This window comes from Magnolia sinica, chromosome 18 (assembly GCF_029962835.1).
Source record: "Magnolia sinica isolate HGM2019 chromosome 18, MsV1, whole genome shotgun sequence".
NCBI classification, from domain to species: domain Eukaryota; kingdom Viridiplantae; phylum Streptophyta; class Magnoliopsida; order Magnoliales; family Magnoliaceae; genus Magnolia; species Magnolia sinica.
In genome coordinates, this window is record NC_080590.1 from 27145246 (window position 1) to 27157627 (window position 12382).

The 12382-nt window shown below is 38.7% G+C and overlaps 1 protein-coding gene across 1 annotated transcript; it reads left to right on the forward strand.

The window, feature by feature from the left end:
- The first annotated feature begins 9698 nt into the window (after positions 1 to 9698).
- LOC131233664 (transcription repressor OFP13-like) lies at positions 9699 to 10669 on the forward strand. The gene has a single exon (XM_058230455.1). It carries the CDS (start codon positions 9738 to 9740, stop codon positions 10530 to 10532), a length of 795 nt encoding a protein of 264 aa, XP_058086438.1. The 5' UTR covers positions 9699 to 9737; the 3' UTR covers positions 10533 to 10669.
- The last annotated feature ends 1713 nt before the right edge of the window (positions 10670 to 12382 follow it).

The following is a 12382-nucleotide window of genomic DNA, read 5'->3' on the forward strand; positions in this document are numbered from 1 at the left end:
GAGATGGGGATATACCTAATTTTTGGTTTCATACCATAAAATGATCTAGAAAAATAGATAAATGGCATGGATGATATACATACATCATGGTGGGGCCCACAGAGCACCGACCACTAACCATTGGCTGATGGCAGGGGGAGTAGCCAATCCGTTTCCTCAACTTGTTGACCAGGTGGTGTACAAATTCAGGAGAATAATGAATAGTAAAAACGTATGGACTGGTGCTCCACATCCAATATGAATAAGTTTTCCTGATGAGCGGAGCAGATCGTTTCAAGGCCATGATACATGCACCGTGAGGCCCACCAGACGAACGATTCGGATCATGGTGAGATGGCAACTTTGGACTGTTGGGGACTGGGGTGAGTAGGAATCTCAGTCATCTCGCGGGTAACTTATTCAGCTAAACAAAGCTATAACGATACACATATGGCACACGTGTCCACGATCCGGAACGTTTATCTGGCAGGCCACATTGACCTCAGATAGGTGGTTCGGAAAAAAAAAAAAAAAATGAAAGAAAGAAAGGTAGACTGTTTCACTAGATGGTAAAAAGGAGGCCGGTTCCTCTGCTACTTTAAAAGGAGCTTATTCTGCAACCACAGGTGTGGGGCCCACCACGATGTTTTCACGACATCCACTCTGTAAATCACGTGCATCACCTCATTTTCTCTTTCCTTGTACGGTAAAAATAAACTGATCCAAAACTCAGGTGGGCCACACGATGTTAAATTATGACTAAACAATTGAAATCAGGTGGTGTGGCCAACCTTAGTTTTGGAATTGTGTGATTTTTTAGCTACCATTTTATCCTTGTCGGTTTTGTCTTATCAATGGATAGGATGGCATATACAAAAACAAGGTGGGCCCCAAACAATATGAGAAATTCTTAATGTTGAGTGTCCCTTTCCCAACTGTTGTGACAGTCTGACTTCACAGATACAGGGTCTAATTGAAGATGGTCCCCTTATGGTGGTAGAATTATCTTATTCCACAATAATTGACCAACGATCCACATTCACTGAGCAAAAGCCCTCCAAGTGGGTGATTGGCAGTGCCCAATTACCCATGCTTGAACTACGGTCCATCAGTAATGGGGGCTTTCCTAACAAACGGCTGTGATCTAGTAACGGATGACAGTCCTCCCAATAGGGTGTTGGCATTGAATCAAAGCCTTCTTAAATGATGATGTGCTATTTTAAGTATAGTTGTAGTAAGTAAGCAACAAATGGGCCATATCTTAACCTACGTTGTGATGTTAATCTGATGGTGACAGTTACCAACAAAAGACAACGGCTACTTCAAAATCCCGTGACAGCAACAGTATCACTTAATGATCAGAACCGAGGAGAGCAAGTCAGTCAGTGAATTCTGACCGTTGAGGTTATGGGCCCCACCATGGTGGACCATTCCCAAAAAATTTCATAAGCTGGTACAATCTTTTGGGGAAATAATGGCACACATGCAAGTGTGAATTGATGTGATTTAAAATCCATATCATAATTATCATGGAATCTATGTGACCGGGACCTTAGTTGTATTAATTCAACAGTTTATAATTGAAATTCACTCAAATTTGAAAATTGTCTGGCAGCTTATAATTTGAATCTGTTAGTTTTTTATTTTTATTTTTTAAAATTACTGCATTCACATTAAATTCAATTTGATTAAATAAATCAGTTTTAATGTTTTAAATTATAATACATATATGACATTTGGCTGATTAATTGTAATAGGCCCATTGAAATAATACTTGGATGGAATATGAGAAAATTTCAAACCTTTAGTAGGATACAAACATGAAAATCTGATGTAACATGAATAGTCAGTGCATTTTAACTGTTTCTTCCGTAGCTGGGTTTGGACAGTTAGGATAATATATCATGATATAGTCTATTAGTATGATTAGATTGCTGGGGAGTGTCATAATATATCATGATATAGTCTATTAGTAATCTAATGACACCTTTGTTACATGTGTAATTCCCGTACTTTTAAAAATGTACCAATTCTTTTGTTATCATCAACTCACCTCAGTTTTCAAAGCGAAATGACCCCTAATTAAATTTGAGTTCACCTTCCGCAAGGCCCAAATTGTGATGTATGAATGACATCGAACTATTCATTAGATATGTTTGATTAGTAATAACAGACCTAATAGCCATGGATTTGATGCATTAATCAGATTGGATTTCAAATAAATAAATAAATAAATAAAAAGAAAGAAAGAAAAAGAAAAAAAGTGATGCTTGTTTCCGTCATGGACGTCAACATTCAAAGCTTACCAGAGAAGATGGCGAGCATCGCTTGTTACACCGCTCTTTCTCACCCCTATGAACTCTATAAACTAGGCTCTCCTGCTTGAGATTGTGGGTGGATAGAGAATACATAGGACCTACTCTTTTACATGCTTAATCTAGGCTTGATCGAAGATGAAATTCTTTTTATCATCGGATTCTTGTAGTTTTCTATATTCAGGAGTTTCACTTTTGTTAATCAGAAGTGGTATATGATACTTCCAACTTTAGATAATAATTGTATATGATCATATCAGTATTGGGCCCACTTTGTCCATATCCAATTCATCTGTATGCGAGTTCCATGTGTGGCCCACCTTAAGGATTATGAGAGATATCGGAGAGGGGACACTCACCATAGAAACTTCAGGATGGGATGTGGGGTTGACCGTACTCTGTTTAAGTCATCCAACCCATTCATCAAGTGGGTCCCACTAAAAATTAGGTTTAAAGAGAAACTCAAAGCATTCAAGATTTTAGGGAGGCGACAACAAGTGAATGTGGAAGCTGTGGGCATGATTTTACATGGCTTCCAGTGGTTTATCCTACCCAGTTTTTAATAAGGTTGTATTCTTGGAATGTACCGTGCCTACGAGAGTCTAACCGGATGCACGGCTTGGATTTTACAAACAACGTACATACGGTAATTATCACATCAATTTGAATGCATGTGATCATTTCCCTCTTTTTCTCAACCCTCTATTTGTTTGGAAGCTAATATTCACACCTTAGATTTTTCTGGCGACGATGACTTCACTTATGGGGCCTGTCGGTTCAAAATTTTATGAATCCGAATCCTTTTCTTACTAGAAAAATATAGGGATTTGTTGTTTTCTTGTATTATGATTCACTTCCGTTGTGTACCGCTTCATTAAATGCGGTGTGTAATGATTTTGCCCAGTCACATTGTACCAAACAAAAAATTTATGTTCCTTGCAAGATGATGATCCCACTCAAAATCTAAATGGCCGGTGGACACATAAATGATCCCTCTCAAATTGGAGACGAAAAATGACTACAAATCTTCTAACAGTGGATTATATTTATGTGATGGGCCACTGGAGGATTCCTACAATGTTAAGAACTACGAAAGTACATAGAAATGAATTTAGCAAAGTACTTTAATTGTATAACCAAGTTCATATACAAACAAATCAAATTTTTCATAGAAGAATCCTTACCAGAAAAAAAATTACAGCGCAAAGCGATAGTAATGCACTACGAGAGTAAAAAATTATATAAGAGAAAGATTGCTAATTCGAACAAGCCTCGAATCTTCTTCACAAGCCAAGTTATGCCCTCAAAACCTTATGAATGAATTTAGAAATCCTAAAACACCTCTCTTACTATCCAAATTCCGATTACACTTAATATATATAACATAAAATCATATTGCAATTGGAATAAAAAACAAATTTCCCACTTATGCAATTCTGCACCCGCACTCAATGTCACCTTTGATGGGACTTCGATTGCATTGAATTACCTATGACGACATCGAATTACCTTCGGCGGCATCGAGAAAACAACAAAAGGTTTTAGCTATAAAACATGAATTTTATGAATTTTTCAGATGACATTGAGCATCTGTTGATGGCATTGACAGACTCTATTATTTACAGATTTAAGACATCAACAACGATCTCTATCATGTCTTCAATCTTCATTCATCATAACTTCTTTTCCTTATCTCTAATTCTACCTTGCATCATAACTCCACCATTGCTTTTCGTGTATACTTCGTCTTCCTTTTACGCATTTGCCGAGTACAAGGAAATTGCACAAAACTTAAACTTCTCCATGGGAATCACCTTCATAAGTATGCCAACCGAATTCACACTTATGTGAATTTTCTCTAGAGTCATGCCTCTTTCCTCAAGTATCTGTCAGATAAAATGGTGGCGTACATCAATATGTTTAGTACGTGAGTGATAAATAGAATTTTTATCCAAATTGATTGCACTTTCATAGTCATAATTAATTAGCACGACCTCATTCTGAAGCCCCAGCTGATTTATCATTTATGTCAACAAAACACCTTCCTTTAATGCTTCTGTTACTGCCATGTACTCAACTTTGGTTATGGAAAAAGCTACCACGAAATGAAGCTTTAACATTCAATTAATTGCTCTATCCACTAGTACAAACGAGTAACCGAAAGTCGATATTCGATTGTCCACACTGCCTACGTAATCAGAATCAACAAAGGCTACTAAATTGGCTCCTAATTTCTTAAAAGATAAGACGCAGTCCTGCGTGCCTCAAATGTATTGAAGTATCTATTTCATCATTTTCCAATGTTGCTTATTAGGGTTAGACATGTATTTGCTAACGACACCAATTGCATATAAAATATTTGGTCTAATAAAGACCATGACATACATCAAACTGCCAATTGCACTTGAATAAGCCACACAAGACATATTCTACTTTTTTTTCATCTGTTTTTAGATATTATTTTGAAAATAGCTTGAAGGGAGCCGCGTGAGGAACGCTGATCGACTTTGCCTTATCCATTTTATACTTCATCAATACCTTCTCAAGGTATTCGACCTGAGATAATTATAACCTGCTCTTCTTCCTGTCTTTATATATATCGACCTTACCTTGTTTGTTCCACACTTCATCTTACACTTTCCTGAAATAGTTGTTAATGAAGGTAACAAATCATGACGACCCTCCACCAAAAACCACGGGCGCCGCCCCTCATACATTGGAATACACATATTTAGGAATACCCTTACAAACATGTTTACCAGACTTAAAAGATAACTTTCACCATTTACCATATATATAATGCTCGCACATATTAAAATCAATACCTTTTAAGACATGAATTAAATAACGGTCAGAAAGTACCTTCATACCATGCTCACTCATGTGGCATAAGCGTGCATACCACATAAGTGCATATGTGAAATTCGTTATAGATGCTGGAGCTCTACCTGGTTAAGTGCTCCCGATCAACCTGTAAATATTTTCATTCCTTTGTGCCTTGATGACAATGTGTGTCTTCTTTGAAACTCTAAGGACACGATCAAACACGGTGAATATGCACCCAAGTGCCTCGAATGCTCCTCTAGATATCACTCTTTCTCGAATCAGGAACGTGTCTCATATCGGTCAAGATACACTCCATGTCATCAAACATCTTGATGTATACCGATCCAACATCAACTACTTTACAGGCACAATCATTACACATAAAGACATGACTGCTATCGCACTCACTATAATTGGTGAACTAACTCTAATGAGGGGTTATGTGGTATGAAGCCTTCGTATCCAAAATCCATTTTTCATCGAAGTACCCGAATTTTGATGCGATGAGCATATCACTACCATTCACTTCCTCACCGGATTCCACAGTATTGGCCTCCCTGGAAAAATTTCTTGAATTCTCTTTTTTGGCCCTAGGATTCGTGCAATCATTCTTCATATACTCGGACATCCCACAATTCCAGCACTTCAACTTGCCTTTGCCCTTGCTCTTAGATTTAGACCTCAATTGTCAAGATTTAGTCCCGCTCATAATTTCCCCCATTGTAACTAGTGCATCTGTAAAAGCACCTACGTTATCACTTTTATTTCTCATCACATTCGATTAAAGGTCTAAGACGACGGTATCAACACTAATGGTAGTTCTACAGGTGCACAATAAGTCCTCGAATGACTCATTCAAAGCTGAGAGAAAATTCAACAGGATGCATACCTGATCCTCATCTTTCATCATTTCCTCAACATCCAGAATTTACAAATTAAATGGTTAAAGGTACTAATGTGGGCCTCAACATCAACCCCATCTGCCATCTTCAAATTAAATAACTGAAGCTTTAAGTACAAGCGATTCTCTAGGGATTTCTTCGCGTAGATATTCTTTAACTTCGCTCATGTATTTGTTGTAGTTTTCTTTCTCATGACATTATAGATGATATTATTCGTTATGCACAATTGGATATATGTTCTTGCTTTCTTATCCATCTTGTTTCGTTTATCATCTGTCATAAATTCCGATCGCTTTTTAAGAAGAGCATCGTCCAATCCTTGCTAAACTAGGAGACCAATCATCTTAACCTTCCATAGTTCAAAATTATTTTTTTTCGAAATATTTTTCTATATCGAACTTTGGATTAGATGCCATTGATACAATGCTTTCAAATTCAATCTACTTCCTAACGTTATCTCTAATACCACTTGTTGAAAAACCGCAGAAGCACATGGATTAATGTAGTAAAGTACTCCAATCGCACAACCAAGTTTAAACACAAACAAATCGAATTTTATGTGAAAAAATCCTTGCGATAAAAAAACCACGGCACAGCGACAATTATGCACTATGAAAGTAGGAAATTATAAGAGATAGAGATCACTGATTCGAATAAATCTCGAATCTTCCTCACAAGCCAAGTTATGCCCTTAAAATCCTAGGAATGAACTTAGAAAGCCTAGAACACCTTTCTTACTACCCAAATTCCGATTATACTCAATATATTTATAGTATAAAATTGTATCACAATCGAAATAGTAAACAAATCTCGCACTTATGCAATTTTGTGCACGCATTGGATGACACATACGATGAGACTTTGATGGCATCGACGATCTGTCAATAACATTGAGAAAATACCAAAATATCTCAATAATAAAACATAAATTTTTTAAAATATTTTTTCAATAACACCGATCATCCATCGATGGCATTGACATCCGATATGACATCCATATATCCACAACCTTATTGTTTACGGATTTAAGACATCAAAAACACACAATGAACACGAGTTTAACTTTGGACAAGCGGGGCCCACGTTGCAGAGATCTACGCCATTGATGTGGTATTCCATGAGATCCTAACCACAAGCTGGGATATTTTTCCGTTGCGTGCAAGCTATCACCGTGTTTGTTTTCTGAACCGTCTATTTGAAAGCTGCAAGTTGAATGTTCGGATTATATTTTCAGGCCACGGTTCATCCAGGCTGGTAGAACAGACCAATGGTTCTGATTCATGGTAACATGGATCCTAGTCATACAAATGAAAAATCGGAGTATATTGTTCACGTCCTCGGGTCAAGAGATTCTTATACTTCCTATTTCAAGTTTCCCGCGAAGAGGCGACGGTAAATTATCATTTGAGACAATTACGAGAGATGGACCATGGAATTCAAAAAAGGAAGGGAAAGCCGTGAAAATGGCCGGCACTGTTCAGTCGTCCAAATGATAATTTCTGTTGTTACGTGCATGGAATCTGCGTTGTCGGATTCCTCTTTTTGAATTTGTTATCTGCAGGCTTGTTAATTATTCTACATGTGTATGGTAGCCCCGGTCATCCACACGCAGGCACTACGTGCCAAGGTAGAACAAGCGTGTGAAATCCTGCACGTGTGGATGCGTGTGATAGGGTCTGATTTTTTTTAGGCAGAAGATCTAAGGATTGCTTCTCAACCAGATGGAAAGCTCAGATCTCATACGCGTGTTCCGTACTGGCACGTGTGGATGCATGTGCATTGGTAGGGACCCACACGAGTGTGGTATTAACAAACCTCATGTTATCCGCGGGTGTGAGAGTCTGATGTGGACCCACGGTTTAGGATGGCTTGCAGTATAACGTGAGGTTGTTGAATTGCGCTTGACTGATAGCTACCTCCACATGCCCGATCTTTACAGTCGAACTCGGTAATTACTCGCCGGCGATCCAAACTATAGTCGAGTTTAGAATAAAAGATAAAACATACGCTACTCTGGCAGATTACGGTAGACCATACATAGAAACACGTCCACCATATGAATGGCACAAGTGGGAATAAATCGAAACCGTACAAATAATTGGGATAATTATGGATGTGATATATGTCAAAATTAATATTAATTGGACGATCCTAACCATATGATTACTAGAAATGAAATGGAAAGTCAAAATTTCAAGGAAATTTGGACGGTTCAGATTATGGTAGATTGATCCTTTAGGCCAAAAGTAACCTCTAAGAATGATCTTAACCAACTGCTTAGTCGCTTGAAAATCAATGGATAGAAGAAATAAGCAAATGCCAACAAATATCATATGATCAAATGGTTAAGATTATCAGTCCTAGGCATTCTCGGGCTAGGTCCAACTATTTGAACGGTCTAGATCACATTGACGACGTGGATGGTTTTAAGCTATGATTGTGACTGCAACTGCCATAAGCGCCCTTGGAGTGATGAGAATACCCTCCTGAAAAAGTTCAAGGCCCACTCACTGGTTGGTTTTCTGCCGTCCAACCGCTGCTCCAAGTTGGTTAAATCGGTTGACCACTATTCAATAGAAAATTTTAAAGATAAAAAATAAAGAGGTCTAACCGTTTGGCCACTGAGTTTCAGTCCACCCATCTAATAGCTTCCACTCTATCACGTGTCTGCATCTAAACCGTCAAAATAGCTTGATCCCACATCGAGGATCACCTTGTGCACAAATACCCTTATCCACTCATCAGGTGGACCACACTTATTATTTTGCATGGACATGAGATCTTCAAAAAACATAAATAGAGAAAATGATCAAACCCTAACAGATAGAAGAGTGAAGGGCTGCGATTGCCCCGGTTAGATGTTGAAACACAACTGGCCAGCGGTTTTACAAAAGCCAAAGGAATTTTCCAGTTTTGGGCCGTTTGATTGTGACCGTAGAAAGGTCATGTACAAACCAGTTAGGTAGCTAATTGTAGCTAAACCTGGTCCAAGATTCCACAGAATTGTGGATGGGCCCACCCACATGCAACAAGAGTGGCTACACCACGTGGGTGGGCCCAGCTTTATCGTAACCAATCAGATACTTTTGTTTGTCTTTATAGGAATCTGACCATATTCATTCGCCTTATAAACTAGCGTCATTTAAGAAAACAACGAACTTAACTACTCCGAGTAATTAAAACTGCCGAGGAAAGTGGATGCTGACGAGTAATTCGTCTAATTTCAAAAAACTCTCTTTCTTCCTGCATTGAAGTTTGCTAGAATACATCTACATCTCTTGCAGCAGGATATATCGCTATTTTGATCTTTGAATATGAATCATTTTACAACAATCCAAACTGTTTATACGATGGGACTCAATTTTATGGTAATGTACCGAAAATAAAATATTTAGAATTGGATAATATTAACCCTTTAATAATTTGGTTCTTTTGATTTGAGTTGGATGGACACAATAACGTTTATAAAATAAAAAAGGAAAAATAATCAATCTCAGATTTTCTCAAAGGGTCTCTCATTCTATGATATATCTACAAAATAAACGGTTTAGATCACTCAAAAAATCTCAAATTAAACTGCTACAGTCGCGGCGTATTCTATTACAATACATCAGAATGTATTCTAGCAAGTTTCCACTGCATTTACCTGTCTCACCTATATATATTTATTTGATATCATGTGACCTTTCCACCCCACCCCATCTTTCTCTCTCAAATGGGGAAACCAAAGGAACCAAAGCTCAAATCCTCCATTAAAGCTCTGTTCAACTTCATTCCATCAGGGCCCAAAACCATTACATGGGCCTGTAACCAACAGATCAAAACTCACTCCTTCAGAGAAATAGACTACACTGGCTTCAATTCCATGTACTCCTGTTCTTCTCCTTCTTCATCTTCCTCAATCAATGCAGACCATTGCAGCCTCAGGGAAGAAACAGAGCAAATCCTACCCAATCACATCTGCTCAATCCAACCATCGTCTGCCAGCTCATCCTCGTCCACTGTCGTGAGAGAAATTTACCCAGTTGATATGGTCCTGAAAGGCTCTATCAGTTCTAAGAGGTTCTTCTTCTCTCCTTGCACGACGAACTCGATCATGGAAGAGGCGAACCTTGTTTTGAAAGCGAAAGAAGAAATGGGTCTTGCGGAGAACACGTCGGTGGGCGATCAGTGGCTTGAAACAGAGGAAGGAGGAGAATGCTTGATAAAGGAGGTTGGTTTTTGCAAAGAGATCATTACGACGCCGATGACTTCAATGAATCCATACATGGATTTCAAGCTTTCCATGGAAGAGATGGTACAAGCTCATGGGCTGAAGGAATGGTCTTGCTTGCAGGAGCTCTTGAATTGCTATCTGCAGCTCAACGATCGGACGAACCACAAAACCATCATCTGGGCCTTTGTGGATTTGTTAATGAATCTCATTTCTGAAGAAAACAACAGCAAAAGCAATGGCTGTGATCATAACAAGGAGAGATGTTTTCCCTTCCCTCTCTGCTTAGATGCATGAAGAAGGGAAAAAAAATAAAAAACAGAAGAAAACAGAGCAAAGAAGGTTTTTTTTTTTTTTTTTCTTTTTCTTTTTCTTTTTCCTTCGCTGAGGAATGTAATACCTTAATGGAAATTAAATCGGGTAATTTATTGTAAGATTTTTGGATGGTTCAGATTTTCAATTCAGTGGTCCAATCCGTGGGCCATGCACCAAAATATTCCAAATTGGAAGATCCTATCCAACCATTATTTATCATTTATTTGGTTTTTTATTTCTTAACTGTATGTTTTCTGACCACTGATTGAAGGGTTTTTATCTTCTCATGTTAAGATTTTTTATACATAGGCCATCCATAGTGGGGCCAATCATGTGAACGGTTTGGATTACGTGTTCCACACGTGTACAAGCTGAAAAACAACCATGGAGCTGGTTACTTTCCTTCTGCTGATTTTTGGGTTTCCGTCGTTGGTTTGCTGTGGGAATACTGAAAAAATTGCAGACTGTTGCCTGCAATGCTTTTCGTGCACATGCGAAGGATTCGGATTTTCCTTTGTCTTCTCGGCTCACATACGTCGTGGTGCTGACCCCATTGATTGCACGGTCTAGATTTCTTTTTCTTTTTCTAGGCGGTTTCTCGTTTGGAGAGAAATTGGGATTATTTCTTTGATGGACATCAATGAAGGAATCTGGTCACCTTGTGGGCCTCATCCACCGTAATTGTCATATATGTTCACTGATCAAGACCATCCAAATCGTAGGTCCCGCCATAATTTATTATTATTTTTAAAAAAAAAACAGTTTGGGATAATTGGACGGTTGGATCATCAGATGGACGGTTGCAACGAAAATGGTCAAGCTAGAAATCCACTGGGGAAAAATCAAATGGTTCAGATCGTTTATCTGGTGTAGCTGTCTAAGGACAACCGATTCAAGTGGTTCCCCTAATCCCACTGTAGGAGACTGAAGGACCCACTTGCATTCAATTGGGAACATGTGCCATACACGGGTGGGCCACATAATTTCTAACAATGGACAGTTTTGGGACGACGTGACGTGGCGTACAATCGACGGTCCCACATTTCCCTCCAATGGGAAGCAGGGACAAATTGGATTAAGACATGTTTCTCTATGGACTCTTCTGATAGTTCACCACCATTTTAGAAGTTAGGGGGGTGATCTGTCGACTGTAATCATGCATTGTTGTACGGCAATATACGACCCTAATTGCTGGCCCCATTTTAGATGGAGATAAGACAAAAATCATACAGTGCAGCCCAAAATGATTATCTGATCGCCTTGATTGAATTTGGACAAAAACCATACAGCGAATGCGAAAATGACTATCTGATCTTGTCCATTGAATTTGGACCACTCGTTATTTTATCCTCAGTCACCCATTTCATAGCCATGGATCCAATGGTTAGGATTACTGGATCAGTCTAATTTTAGAACTACAGTCGATACAGAGTTGCAGCAAAAATTTCTATTGTCTGGGTAGCCGTACATCAACAATCACCTTGGTCTTGTCATCTCAGGTAATTACCGTGTGGTGAAGAACACAGCTCTGTCCCAATTTGTACGGTGGAGGTTTGTCCACGCAAGGTTATGGATCTGACCGTTGAGAGTAGTGGGCGGGAATCCAAGCAAAGTTCCCTCCAAAATTTCAAAGGTGGCCCACAAATGTGGATGGGGATTCCCGTACACCATCCATGCTCTCTAGAACATTCTTTGGTACACCATTTCCTGCTATAAATGGTACACTTGATACTTCCCCTGAAGAAATACAACAGCAACCATTGTTGTTAGGGAAGTGATGGTCGATACATGAGAAAAGTCCACGTGGCTGCATCTCATCATCCTCTAAGTAA

Bases quoted from the DNA above. Each gene is read 5' to 3' on its own strand.
- LOC131233664 (XM_058230455.1), top strand. From the start codon at position 9,738: ATGGGGAAACCAAAGGAACCAAAGCTCAAATCCTCCATTAAAGCTCTG.